Genomic DNA, 15,356 nt, shown 5'->3' with positions numbered 1-15,356 from the left:
ACTAGAAATCAGACTTCAATTAGATTTCTAAATGTAAGTGTTTCTCAAAGCAGTTGCTCAAAACATAAGTCTTAGTTAGTGTGGGAGAATGGCGGCTGACCTAACTATAAGACAACGTTTCTTTGTGTTAAGCTGTCTAACTCACATTAGACTCATATAAGACACTGTAGAGTCTGACCAATTTATTAGCCATCAGCTAATTCAGGCCTGTCACAAATATATGTATGAATTAATGTTGTCTGTCTAAAAATTTAGGACATAATGCAGATACTGTAAGGTTAAAATGGTGTCATCACATAGTTTTTCCAGCAGAGCGAGCTTTGACTTCATTGTTTGTAACACAGTGAGAAGCACATGCAGCTGAGCAGACGGTGGTGTGGAGCCAAATGGTGACATCTTGGTAAACCGCTAACAAGCATGTAAAATAAAACATTTTTATTCTCCTGTTACAACTGTGATACCACTAATGCTTATTAAACTAGTCGTCTACATTATCTAGCTAGCAAACAACTTTCACAGCTTGTAGACTGAGTGGAAGCTAATGTGTTAGCATGTGAGCGTTATACTGTAGACCATTAATAACGGCAACAAATGCTAATGATGTATGTATAAACTGTTTAGCCCTACAAAGTGAACAATTCCAATCACTGCCTTCACAAAAACGGAACTTGAAAGAAAAATGTGGTTTTCCACCAGATACGTTGATAGTGGCGCTAGTTGGGGTTTCAGTAGCAAACGACGAGTTACTGTTTGACTGTTCTATGTGAATGGCAATATATTGTATAGGGTGAGTTTGATAGGTAAAAAAAGATCTCTGAATAGAATTAATTAAGCCACAGAAATAACGAGTAGGAACAGATCTTTAGTATGATTTTCACAGCTAGCTTGAAAGTAATGAATACCTGGTTTACTGAAGAAGATAGACATTTTGCCAACGCTGACCAATGTTACTCGTTATAGTGCTAAATATAGATTCATATTTAGTCATTTAGAATCTAAGTTATAACAGCTATTATATTCTATATGATATAAAAGCTTTACCTTAAGTCAATGTCTCATATCTTTTTAATTTTCATGTGTCCTTGGAAGCAGAGTGGTCTAACCCGCTTTCTGTAGTTTTTAAAAAATGGATTCAAAGTTTTGTGTTTTCAAGAATGGTCTAACATTTGGGGTTGTGCGTTAGACCACTTTGCTGCTAAAATCTAGCCCATAAAATATGAGAGAAATGACATAAAACTCAGTTCGGATTTTTTCTAACCCCTTCAATTGTAAGTTGACCAATACGTCGATATCTGACTTCGTAAAAATCTGCATTATCAATAGAGTTTCACAGTAGTCCAGTCTAAAGTGTGTTTAAAAGTATTCTCAGTTTTGTGGCAGTCCATTTACCAGCTAATCCACCAGGTTCTTAAATAGGTTTTATTAGTTTAAGTAGTTTAATTCCTTCAGTTTATCACAAAGACTCGTCACATTTGGAAGTTTCACTGTAAAGACGGGGTATGAAACATTATAATCTTAAAATTAAAAGTGAAAGCGTAATATCTACCCCAGAGATGCTGTGCAGTAGAAGTACTGCGTTGCGAAAGATAAAAATACTGTGCAGCACTTGAGTAATTACATTCCACCGCTGGTTTTCTCTCCCCGCCATCTGTCGTCAATCCTTTTCTTCTCTCCCACGTCCACCTTCACTTTCCAGCACCTATAGATCATTAATGGAGTTCCACACAAGAAATAATCAACTCTTGCAGAGCTTTCAAGTCACGGTCAAGAAGTTCAAGGCAGTCAGTGGGTGCATCAGTGTTTTTATTCAATATAACACTGCCTTGATTTTTTTTTTCCATCTTTAAGAAAAAACATTCAACAACATGCTAAAGATAGCAACATATTTCTGTGGTTTAAAATTAAGACACATGGGCACTAACATGCAATGGCTATTAGACTCTATTCTTCTCCTTCCCTTGCTCCATCCTCCATTTATTATATTATCCTCTGCAGATCCTTGACTATAATGTTCCTGAACAACTTGGCCAGCTGCCCCTGAGGTTTGGCCTCCCACGGCTTCATAAAGCTGCCGTTGCGTTTCGCTGCAGGTGGGCTGCCCCATCTGAAGTGACTCATGCGGTACGTTCCGTCTTTCCTCTCCTGCAGGCTCAGGGGGCCTTGTGACTTGGAGCTGGCCCTGGCCCTCAGCAATCCTTGATTTTGTTGACCTCCTTTAAAATCCCCCTTTGTTTCATCCTCGTCACTGTTCAGCTGCCTGCGAACCTGACGTGGGAAGCTGCCCTCGTAGGAGCCTCCTCCCTCCAGAGAAGAGGCAAACACTTTGACAGGTCGGCGTTTACGGCCGGACGGTTTCCCCCAGCGGAAATGCTCCATGGAGTAGGAGCGTCTCTTGTTGCTGTGGCCCCTCAGTTTTCCGTCTCGCATCTTGTCCCCGGTAGGTTTCCCCCAGCGGAAATGCTCCATGGAGTAGGAGCGTCTCCCGTCGCTGTGAGCTTTCAGGTCTGACTCTGGTATTTTGTTTTCAGAAGCCAGAGTGGCCAGAATGATGGTGAGCAGGAGGTCGTCGTCGTCGTTGACCTTCACCGTAAACCCACTGACCTCTGGGGTCTCAGTCTGGATCACAGACATGCAGAACTGAACGCAGTCCTGTGCGGAGGAAAGAGACGGCATTTAAAAACACACTGTATGGCTTTCTGTGATGATAAAATGATGAGCAACTGACTGAACTTTATCACTCTGATGATGATCTATGCAAGTAGATGCAATGATTCTGATCATGGTTTGACCAACAATGCTTAATGTCACATCTGAGTTACTACATGTGTACATTTATTGAGTTCAAATTTCCATCAGTGACCTAAAGATTAGAGCTGATGGACTTTGGCAAAGATAAAGAACAAACTCTGGTGCCCATCCCAGCTCTCTGACGTTAAAAAGTAATACATTTAAATTCATAAAACAGTGAGGTTTGCCGGCCTCATTTACAATATAAGAAGTTTTCCACTTAAATTGCTTTTTCAGCATCAAATTATGGTCAATTTAATTTGGCTTTTTGACACAAAAGACTCTTTCATGTCCAAGTGACAACCGATTCCTAGGAAGCAATGTCAGTTAATTAAAAATGTAAAAGGTCAAATAGTCAAATAATTTACAACCTTCAAGGCTTTAGTACAGGGTCAGACATGCGGCCCGCGGGCCAAAAACGGCCCACCAGAGGGTCCAATCCGACCCATGGGACGACTTTGTAAAGTGTAAAAATTGTCAATTTAAAATAATCTGTAGACCATGACAAGTTGTTTTGATCATAAAGTCAAATATTAGATTCTTTATTGTTCTTTTGTCACTTTGTGTCTCATGTTTTGTGTCTTGTTTTTGTTGTTTTGTCTTTTTTGTCTGACTTTTGATGTTTATCTCATGTTTATGTTGTTTTGTGTTTCCTTCTTGTCTCACTTGTTTTGTTTCAGATTTTTTGTCGTTTTGTGTTTTTTCTTGCTTGTGTTTGTCTATTTTTTGTCATTTTGTGTCTCATTTTTGTAATGTTTTGTCTTGTTTTTGTTGTTTTGTGTCTTTTTTTAATCTGACTTTTGTCATTTGTCTCATGTCTTTGTCGTTTTGTTTCTCATTTGTGCTTCGTTTTTGTCTCACTTGTGTTTTTTGTCTAATTTTTTGTCATTCTGTGCTTTGTTTTGTTCATTGTTTTAGACTTTTGCTTTTCAATAACCTCCTCACAGAATTGTTTAAACTGTTCTTTTGTATTCAAGGTCCAGTTAAACCAGAGCACTGATTCACCAGTGACTGGACCTTTTAGATTCCAGTGTTTTTTATACAGCAGCTACTTCAGACGCAGTCCCTACGCTAATTAATGATGTGACTTCAGGGCTAACTGGCTGCAGCAGGGTTGAATGAAATGATCCACTTTTAAGGAGGTAAATACTTGTGCCATTACTTCTGTTTTATATTTCAACTGACCCACATTTCTTTGTAGAAATGTGCTTTTATTTTGACATTAAAAAGAGCCTTGTGCTCTGTAGATTCTGGTCAAGAAATTAAATTCCCCACGATTTTATGTTGAAAAGCAGGAAAAAGGTGAAAACTTCCAAGAGTGGCGAATGTTTTTTAAATGCACTGAAGCTGTGAGGAAGAAACTAAACATGCACAAGTAAGAAAAATGAAAAACTCTACTATAAGGGGAGCATCTGTAAAGTGATAGTCATTAAGAATTAGGAGAACATTTTAAAGGGGATGCAAATGAATCCGCTGAAGCAAGAACCGCTGGGCTAAACCACTGAGGACAAGCTTTACATTATTCTACATGTTCTGGCAGACATGCAGAGGATTCATTTCTGTTAGACATGAACTCACATGAAAAGGAAGATAAACTGTGAAAAACTTTTCTCTCTGCAGAGTCCTGAGTGTCATCAGGAAAGATAAACACCTAATTTACTGCCGGGGCTGCAACTGTCACTTACTTTCATTAAAAATTTATTTTCCAATTCTTTTTTTTGATTAACTGATGCATTATTTAATATGACTGATCACAGTTATCCAATTATCCGCAGTGAGAAAGACTTGAAAAAGCTGTTTCTGACCTAAAAACCCAAAGAAGTTCACTTTTCTGTCACGCAGACAAAGAAAATGATCAAATTATCACATTTGAGAGGCTGCATGTTCCTTATCTTTACCTGAGAAATTATGGCAAACTGCCTGGATATCACAATAGTTGCTTTTTAAAGTTATGTTAGGTGATTAAATATATTTAGCCTCAACTGCTTTTCACTCATAAATCACTAAAAATGGTTTAAAATATTTCTTATTCCATGCACCCACCCTGCAAACTGGTTTAAAATGTTGATCTAAACATGGAAAAGCTGCTTTTACTGCAGCTTCTTCGACTTAAATCACATTTAAGTCGTTTTTGCCAAAGAGTTTCATTAAATTTGAAGCTTTTTTTAAAGATGTCGTCACTAAATTTCATTATCTTAAAAACTACATTCCCAGTGACTGAAAGGTTAGATTTAAAACCCAAAGAAATTCACTTTTCTGTCACGTAGACAAAGAAAACAAACCCAATCTGAGAGGCTGCAGTCAGACAATGTTCCTGATCTTTACTTGAGAAATTATGGCAAAAGCTGACTGAATATCAGAATAATTGCTGTTTAAAGTTCTGTTAGTTGATTAAATACTATCAGCCTGTTTTAGAATATTTCTCATTCTATGCTCCCACCCTGCAGACCACAGAGGTGGGTGAAAACTGATTTAAAATGTTAATCTAAACATGGAAAAGCTGCTTTTACTGCAGCTTCTTAGACTTAAATTGCATTTAGGTCGTTTTTGCCATAGATTTTCTGTAAATTTGATGCTTTTTTTAAAAAAAAAGATGTGCTCGCTAAATTTCATTATCCTAAAAACTGCATTCCCTTAACGTCTGTTTGGTAGCTGGAAATATTATCCATATATTTAAAACCCAAAGAAATGCACTCTCCTGTCATGTAGACAAAGAAAATAATCAGATTCTTACATTTGAGAGGCTACAGTCAGACAATAATTCTCATCTTTACTTGATAAATGACAGCAAAAACTGACAGAATATCATGATAACTGGTTTAAAATGTTAATCTAAAGGTGAAAAAGCTGCTTTTACTGCAGCTTCTTAGAACTGAATCACATTAAAGCAGTTTTTGCCATAGATTTTCATTAAGTTTGGAGCTTTTTTTTTAAAGATGTTCTCACTACATTTCATCATCCTAAAAACTATACTCCCTAACGCCCGTTTGGTCGCCACAAAGATTATCTATATGTTTAAATCTGCATTTTCTGCGTGCATTAAGGGCATCTGCTCCAAAGTTGAGCTTCCAAACATTCACAATCTAGAGAGGACTGATGAAATGTGGAACACAAATTGCCTCAGTGAAAGAGTAGATGGAGGTAAACAGTGCAGCTGATGACAGTCCGACCTACCAGTATCCTCCCCTTGTTGCTCAGGTTTCTGCAGATGGAGCTGTCCCAGCACGCCGACCCGAACCCCGGGACGCACACGCATGCCATCACCACCACCAGCAGCCAGCACAGACACACCATCTTCAGCCCGCGGTGCAGAGGACGCCGGCCGTGCTCTGAGCTGAAAGGAAAGTGAAGAAATTCTCCTCAGAACCCAGGAAGAGGCTGCAACAACACAGCAGTCCCATCAGATGCAAACATGCACTTGATCATTCCTAAGTGGGACGTTTTGTGAAGAAAGAAAAATACAAGTAGGTGTCTCTTGATCACTGCACTTGCGTAACACTTTCCTCCCTTCCCTTATGTAACTTGGGAGCGTTTCAACACTGTCTTTGAGGCGTCACGGGTGAATAATACCTCTGAGCTCAAACACCAACAATCAACATTCCCCCCTTCCTCTGGCCAACGTTGTAACATTATGGTCTTATTTATCAGCGTCACATTCATCTGAGAAAAAAAGGAGTTTTTAGTGGAAGTGACGGTGACATTTCCACTGTTGAAGCCATCAGAAGAGGAGGAGGGCTGATTATAAGACAGAATAACCATAAATATATACAGAGTATGAATAGTGCCATTAAAGGAGGCACACAGAGGTCATAAAGAGCCGCGATTATGTCTCTGTTCCAGCATTTTCTGCCCCTAATGTAAAACAAGTAGCTCCATAATGTGAATTTTAAGAAACAATATACACTATGTCACATTTCTGCAGATATTTAATTCTGTCTTTTCATGGGACAACTCTGAAGGAATGACCCTTTGATACGGTGTAGAGTAGTCGGTGTACAGCTTGTCAAACAGTGTGAATTTACTGTCCTCTCAAAATAGCTCAACACACAGGCATTAAAGTCTAAACCGCTGGCAACAAAAGTGAGTACACCCCTAAATGAAAACGTCCAAATTGGACCCAGCAAGCCATTTCCCTCCCCGGTGTCATGCCGCTCGTTGGTGTTACGGTGTCTCAGGTGTGAACGGGGAGCAGGTGTGTTAAATTTATCACTCTCACACTCTCTCACACTGGAAGTTGTGGTGTAATATCTTTTGGGTAAAATGTGCTAAAAGTAAAAGATGATGGAATCCTGGCAAATGTTGTTTGAATTTATGAGCAGTAAAAGTGTGTGAAGTACTTCATGTTGAATATTCTAATAACCACGATACATAATGATGTATATTTAAGGTATTATAACTTTTAATATGTATTGGAATCATAGTAACACATGCAAGTACATCTGCCACAAAATGATGAGGGTACGATGTGGATCTGAACCATAGACTGTACATAAAGATGGACGTAGCATCTGGCTCCAAAAATGAAGCCCACCCGGAAGTGTCAAAAACTTGCAATATCACGCCGTCCGCTAGGGTTGGCTCCAAAAAGCTTTTTCTCCATAGACCCCAATTCATCACTGGAAAAATAAAATTTGATAGACTGATGTTCTACAGCTCAGGATTTTTTTCCCGTTAGTTTTCATGGTCAAAATGAGAGATCAGGTGGCCGATCTTAAAATAAATCAATACTGAATTTTAAATAAATCATTAAAGTTGGCAGAGCCAGGGGGCGTGGCTATACTTGATGGACAGTCTTGTCTGGAATGACTGACAGAATTCCGAAAGCAGCAACAGAAGCCTCCGCGGTAAAATGTGGGCGGGATAAGAGAGTCTTCAGCTCTCAGTCTGGCCCACCCATAGACTGGTCCTGCCCCTAGTTGCTCTCCGGTCCAGCCTGTTTGATGACGCTTTTTATGTCACTGGCTCCAAAAAATCCAAAATGGCGACCAGGAAGTAGCAAAATCCGGGCTTCATTTTCTCGGCGTTGAAGCCAACGGGTGACGTCACGGTTAGTTCACGCCTGGTCTGAACATGTTCTCTGTCAAAGATGGCCTAATGATCACCTTCTGTCAAGTGATCTAGGGGTGAAATATGATAACCTGACACCATGATGTGACCAATAGATTTAGAAAAGTATAATAGCGTCAAAACTGCCACTCCCATCATACGCTGTAGAGCCGTGAAAAAATGAACAACTCTCATCATGAAAGACGGTGCACAGCTCCCTATCTTTAGTTCTTCTTGAGGTGTTATCACTGCTAAGAACTACTCTTGGACTTTTTGTCAAGAAATAAATCCTGCTGCTTCCAATCCTCCGAATGCTGACTTCTCCTGGGGATTTTTTTTGAAGATCTTTAAAGGAAATTTTTAGACGTTTGAACACAGTCCAGTCATAGACTCTGGTCTTGATTTGTAACTTATTTTACACTTCATTAAAGTTGTTGCTCTACATGAAGATGGCTTAGGCTCCAAGAAGATTGCCAGCAGCCTGAAACGGAGCTGCAGCACGGTGGCTAAGATCGTAGAGCGGTTTAACAAGACGGGTTCCACTTAGAACCGTCCTCGCCATGGTCAGCCAAAGAAGCTGAGTGGACGTACTCAACGCTTTAGCGCAAGGTCATTTTGTTTGTGGGTACTTTTCTGTTCATCGATAACTAATAACCAAATGCTGCCTTTCTGACAATGCTGTATGGGGGAATGGACAGCCTTGGAGGAGAACTGCGCTACAGGAAACACTGTTTTTTTACTTTCAAACATGCACCACCCTCCGTTAATCTTATGACATCTGAATTTCACCGTTCTGGTCACTTTACCAGATCTGACCCAATGATTTTACGTTCAAATATACACGACCAGTCAAAAGTTTGGACACACCTTCTCATTCAGTGGTTTATATTTAATTATTTTGTACATTGCAGATTAATACTAAAGACATTAATTGATATGGGATTATGTTGTAAACAAAAAAGTGTTAATGCAAATAAAAATAAAAAGCCCTGAATGAGAAGGTGTGTCCAGACTTTTGACAGGTAGTACCTATATATTTTCAACACACCACAGCTCTGAAATCCCTGCAGTTGCACCAGATTGTGACATATTATTGCAGTAAATTATGACATTATGTGTAGTGGGCGATATGACTTCATGATCCATGTATGTGTTCCATTATCTGTTGTTTTACCTGTGGCTAAAGCTGCACACTGGGGCTCACACTGACACTCTGACTTGTGTTCAAAGAGTCAGACTACTAGCAGGATCGACTCTGCCGCTTCTCGTAAATATTTCAGGGCCTATAGCTACATCTAGGTTTAAGAAATGACAAACTCCATCATGTGGGCTGAGTACTGACAGCTCTGTGCTCAAACAAAACAAATCATGTTTAATGCCACCCACAGAAAAGGCATTACTTCCTGTTGAAAAGTGGAAGATGTGCAAAGGCTCAGATAAAAATGAAAAAGTTTTCAGTCATGTGTTGGGTGTATTGTTGTAGAGTCAGAGGAAAAACAATGCCTAATGGTGCATCAGAGGGGTACTACAATATGAAAATACTCATCATAAAATGCGAAACAGTGTCTGGTTTACACCCACAGCTGTAACAACATGTCAGTCCAACATGCTAATATTGCAGCGAGCACATGCAATGTTGTCAGTGGAACAATATCTAACATTACCATCCCAAAATAGAAACAAGTAAAGCACTCAGAGAGTGCAGTAATCCGCAAAGGCTGCTCAGTTGCCGTACGATCTTTAAGCATTTCATGGTCCGCAGCGGTGGATTTGTAGTAGGATCACAATCATGTGGTCGTCAGCAGGCAGCTGATGTAGTGTTCACTTGTTGTCATGGTTACAGTGACGCTGTGCCGCTGTCTCGCAGTGATACAGAAATCTTTAACAAATCCATGGATCCAGACTATAAGCTGCATCACTGCCAGAATCTGATCACTTGGTCTAATTTTGGACACATTTTGGACACATTTTTAGTAATTTTTAATAAGCTTTAGTCATTTTGGACTAATTTTGGTTACTTTTTTGCCTAAATTTGGATAAGTTTGGGCATTTTTTAGCAGTTTGTTTACTTGCAACAATGTGCACACATGGGAGAAGAGCAGTCTAAACAAGGAGGTATACCAGCATGATTTCCTCGTTTTTCTTTTTGTAAAACTTTCCGTAGTCAATTTGTACAAATTTTGAGTCATTGTTGACCAATTTTGACTATTTAGACATGTGTTCAGCCATTTTGGATCATTCTTACCACTAAAGTTTAACCAAAAACAAGTAGAGTTTGGTGCAAGCCTATTTTTTTTGAGTCATTGTGGACACATTTTAAGTCATTGTGGATGATTTGTAGTAATTATGGACACATTTTCAGTCGTTTTTGACCATTTTTGCCATTTTAAACATGTGTTGAGCCATTTTAGACATATGTTGAGTCTTTTTGAACCAGTCTTACCACTAAAATTAGACACAAAGCAAGTACAGTTTGGTGCAGCCCTGTTTTCTGAGTCACTGAGGACCATTTCTGATTCATTCAGAACAATTTTTGAGTCATTTTGGGCCATTCGTAGCATTTTAGACTTATTTTAAGTCATTTTGGACAACTCTGGCGTCATTTTTGGGAAGGTTCTTCTTTCTTCTTTTTTGTAAAGACAATGTGACTCATCAGACCATCCCACCTTCCTCCATTGCTCCATGGTCTAGTTCTGATGCTCACATATCCATTGTTGGTGCGTTTGGCGGTGCACAGGAGTCAGCATGGACACCTGACTGATCTGCAGCTATACAGCCTCTGACACCTTTCTGCCAGAACCAGCTTTAACTTCTTCAGCAGTCTGAGCAGCAGTAGCTCGTCCGTTAGATCGGACCACACGGACCAACCTTTCTCCTCATGTGCACCACTGAGCCTCGGCCCCTGTTTCTGGTTCACCACTGTTCCTTCCTTGGACCACTTTTGATAGATATTGACCACTGCAGACCAGGAACACCTCACAAGAGCTGCAGGTCTGGAGATGCTCTGACCCAGTCGTCGCACAAATCGTTACGTTTTCTGCTTCTAACATCAACTATGAGGACAAAATGTTCACTTGCTGCCTGATATATCCAACCCACTAACAGGAGCCACTTGTGCAAATAAGGTCCTAATGATGGATTAGAGTTTGGAACTATAAGGAGACGTCTGCATTAAAATGAGAACAAATTGGTTTTAATAAAATTCAAGCAGGTTGTTGAGTTCCTTCTAACGCTGAAGGAGTGTTTGCTCTAATTAGTTTTCAAGAGGATCATCAAATCGAATAGTGGCTCACTGAAAATCTTAAGAACAACAAGTCGAACCTTTCGTATGCAAATTCAGAACAACCCAACTCATCATCTAGCGTCTCTAAATGACATGTAGTAACTCATGTCTCCAAAGTAGAGGGCAGTTTGGTATTACGTCATCCTCAGCCACTGATTTCACTCCTAATGGGCTAATTTGGTCAAATAAAAAACATTTTTTTTAACATATCAAATGTAAAATTTTAAGCTGTGAATCATTTCTGCTCCTATATTGATATCCATGTAGACGAAGTGTAAAATGCAGCCATATTCTGACATTATTGTACTGTTTTTACAAAAGAAAAATGGTTAAAACTGTAAAATCCGATGCTTTTTTGAAGCCAAAAACAAAAATGATTATAAACAGCGGACTACTGAAAGTGTGAATTAAACAAATATTTTCACAGAACACTTCATAAAATGCTTTCTACAGCTTGATTTAGGCAGAATATTAGTGCTAGCTTCACACCGATACCCTGAGAGTTTTACTTTTTAAAAAATTATTAATAATATTTTACATTTACAAACTACTATTTGTCTTAGATCCGTGAATTAATGTTCCCAATCCACAAAAAAAACTATTTGTTTTATTCTTTATCCTTCATTATTTCTTGGTCTTTTAGTGATATGTGCATTTTTGAACATTTAACAGACTTGGTCAATTTTGAATGTGGATTAAAAAAAAAGTAGAAAATATTGTTAATATAAATAATAATGATTATAGTGAAATCACAACAAGAAAAGCACTCAGAGCGCAGTCCTCCGCCAAGGCTGCTCAGCTGTATCATTTCCAATGGATGAAATCTTGAAAAAATTGTGGCAGAAATCACAGCACCACCGAATGTGTCCGTTTAATACAGACGTACCCACAAACAAAATGACCTTGTGCTTGTGCACACGTGATTTTTACAGTACAGACCAACTTTTCTGTTCACTTTTGCAATCCCAAGGATGAGGCTTGTCTTATAGCAAACATGCAACACAAATAAGAACACACACACAAAATCAGCTTCATATACAGTCCACGAGCTGAGTGGATTTCTTTTCCGACTATCAGGAAAACAAACCCTGAACTCCCAAACAGCCTCGTTTCAGCTGCACGAGGACACACAGCTATGATTACCATGATTGTGGTTTTCTAACACAGTACTTCAGTGAAGTGCTGCTCTCTTTTTCAAAAAATGTATTTTTAAAGAGCGCAGATCTGCAGGAATGGCACCAGATGTGTGCTGCTCAGGGTCTCTGTGCCCATACGGTTTACAGCCCAGCCACTTAGCTGTCATGTCACGTACCGATCCTCTCTAATGTTTCTGACAAACAATGAGTCTTTTGTCTTTGAATAACTCTACTGTGTGTTTTTATGAAGCCAAGAAAGACTGCCGACGGCTGAAAGGTCACCGTGTGAGCGGCTTGCAAATGTCACCTTTTGTGCCGTCTCCAAAGTATAAATGATCAGTAATTATACATCCACATATACAAGGAAGCCTACAGGTGTTGTAGGATGATATACATGTTGAGGAAAAACACAGAAAATGAGACGCTTTCTTTCATTTTCATCAGCAAAATGCCTCCTCTCATTTCTTTGTTGTATCATCACATCTTCCTGCCCATATACATGAACAGAATATACATTATTCATATGAATCTGCAGGAGAATACTTGGTAGAAGCTGCATAACAGAAACTTTAAGATCGAACAAACAAAGCTAAACTTGACTCATCCAGACCGTCCAGCTACATTCTTTTCTTTAAAACTTGACATGTCGGCGCTTTAAATGTTTAACAGGTCTATGTCCTCTCTCTTGTTTTTTCCTTCCTCCCTCCTTCATTATTCTGAGGAGTGACTCCTCGGTGGGCCATCGTCTTTGTAACTCTGGCAGACTCCACTCTTCCTACAGCATGACTCACTCAGCTGAGCTCTGCTCGCCACAGATACAGTCTGATAAAAAGAAACCCGCAAGCTGGAGTCAAAATAGATGCAAATCATGTGTGTTAATTGATGCATGGTGGTGTTGTTTAACAGTTGGTTCCATGTGTGTTGGAAAGCAATTCAAATTTGACTTGAAGATGACTATTTACAGAGCAAATGCAGCTGCAAACCGTCTAAAATGTTTAAAAAATCTCAATTAAGTGTTGCTAATCAATGCCTCAGTGCTTCTTCATGCAGAAAAACGAGAAACTATGAACAACCAGATGTCTTTTTTCTTGTTTTACCCCCCAAAAAGCAAGTACAAGATGAGAATTGTATTGTTTATTTACCTTTTCCAAGTGTTTTCCCCTCTCCTCTTGATTTTTCCTCACTCTTTTTGTCCACAGATCCTCCTCAGATTGTCTCCGCTGTGGTCCCTCTTCTCCTCCTCTCCGGCTTCCACTCTGCTCTGCGATGAAATGCTCGGTTCGAGAGGGTCTGCTGTTGCTTCCTTTAGAGGAGGAAAGCTCTTTTTATAGACGCGTCAAGTGAGGAGCGCCGAGTCTCAAGGCCTCGGGGTGTGATTGAGGTAAGGGGTCTCCGGATGGGGAGGAGTGTGCAGCGTTTGTGTGGCTTGGTGTACGGTGCGTGTGAAGGCCACCCACACAGCGTCTAATCGATAGCGCAGCTCGCTTCATCACACAAAAGATGAAGCATTAGTTGAACTAGTGATCGAATCGCTGCCCTCTTCTTAATCCTCCTCTGGTTGGGATCTTTAAAGCCCCTCACTGATCCTGAATAAGAGATTATTGGCATGTGTCTACATTTCTTCAGTGTGTGTTCACATTATCAGATTTTGAGGACATTTGGACTTCAAAATGTTTTAAAAATAAACCTTCGCTTTTACAATTTTCTCCATTTTGATCAATAATAGGTAATAAACTATCAAAGGCTTGATTGGCTCAGCTTACACATCAATGGTACCATTTTTATTCCATGTTTTATTTGTTGTTTGCTAACCCTACTCTAATCACAGTAACAGGGTTGCTAATCCATGCTAATGTGATCTTTTTCTCAGCAGTAGAAGCTAGATATTTAGCTAGCTGTTACTGCTGACCAAGAGGACAAACTGACTGATGGAAAACAGTCAAAAGAATGAGTCTGATCCTGATAATATGAGGTAGAGTGAGACAATCAGTTAAGGCTGACAATGTGATGAAAAGATGAAAAACTGAACAGAGGACATAGCTTTGCTCTACTCATTCTTTAGGAAATCTGTTTGATGATGGTAGTTCCGGTATTTCATGTGATTCACTGTTTTCTTCTTCATCTACCAGCTAAAAAGGTTTAATAACAGGGTTGTTGTGGGACACATGTTGCATGCATAATTATTATTACTCCACCAAGGAACGCAGCAGAGTTATGTGACAATTGCCGTTGGTTCTGCATCATTGGCAGATAGCGCCACGGCGTCACTGTAACCATGACAACAAGTGAACACTACACCAGCTGCCTGCTGATGATCACATGATTGTGATCCTACTACAATCTATCTGGACTTATCCATCAGAAATGATGCAAGGAACAACTGAATAAATTGTGGGGGTGTTTCTGAGTCCCATAAATTCCCGCCGCCTGCTACATATTTAGGTCAACGTCATTTTGTTTGTGGGTACATCTATACTAAATGGACACATTCTATGTTGCTGTGATTTCTGATTGATAACTAATAAACAAATGCTGTGTTTCTGACAGTGCCATATGGAGGAATGGACAGCTTTGGTGAAGTTCTGCCATCTCTGAGTGCTTTTCTAGTTATTTAAAATATTATGTTGATTAAAAGCATAAATTCCCACAATTACAAGAGACATCAATGAAAAAAATCATGCCAAAAAAATGAGATTTAAATTTCATTTTAGCTGTTTTGTTTTAGATTCAGTTTGGTAATTTTTGGCGTGGAAGAGAAAAATGTCATTTTAAGGGAACTCCAGACTGATTTGGTATTTAAAAATATATTTTCAAACATTATTAAACTCTAGTTTTTATAAGATTTGGTCTCAAGACAAGAACATTTCCACAACAACTGCATGTTTTAGTATTTTGTATGCGGATTATTTGAAATGTTATGGGAGGGACATAAAATTTCCTCCAATTCTGGAATGACCCTTCAGCAAACGAGAACAAGCAGCTCTTTATTAGTTCACCCACCTCTAAATCCCCTCATAGGTCAGCCTTTTTCACTAAAAAGAACTGAGAGCATCAGTGAAGTGTGCAAATCAATTTGAGTGATTGAATCTGCACTCCTCCTTTAA

The 15,356-nt window shown here is 39.3% G+C and overlaps 1 protein-coding gene across 1 annotated transcript; it reads right to left on the bottom strand.

The window, feature by feature from the left end:
• Positions 1-1,785: 1,785 nt before the first annotated feature.
• LOC110951766 (pro-opiomelanocortin-like) lies at positions 1,786-13,647 on the bottom strand. Its single transcript, XM_022194993.2, has 3 exons — positions 13,395-13,647; positions 5,962-6,121; positions 1,786-2,649 (listed from the first exon to the last, which is right to left on the bottom strand). Exons 2-3 carry the CDS (start codon positions 6,079-6,081, stop codon positions 1,978-1,980), a joined length of 792 nt encoding a protein of 263 aa, XP_022050685.2. The 5' UTR covers positions 6,082-6,121; positions 13,395-13,647; the 3' UTR covers positions 1,786-1,977.
• Between the last annotated feature and the right edge of the window lie 1,709 nt (positions 13,648-15,356).

Source organism: Acanthochromis polyacanthus, chromosome 16 (assembly GCF_021347895.1).
Source record: "Acanthochromis polyacanthus isolate Apoly-LR-REF ecotype Palm Island chromosome 16, KAUST_Apoly_ChrSc, whole genome shotgun sequence".
In the NCBI taxonomy this organism is placed as follows: Eukaryota; Metazoa; Chordata; class Actinopteri; family Pomacentridae; genus Acanthochromis; species Acanthochromis polyacanthus.
The sequence above is the reverse complement of the archived record's forward strand: the minus strand, read 5'-3'. Positions and strand labels throughout refer to the sequence as shown.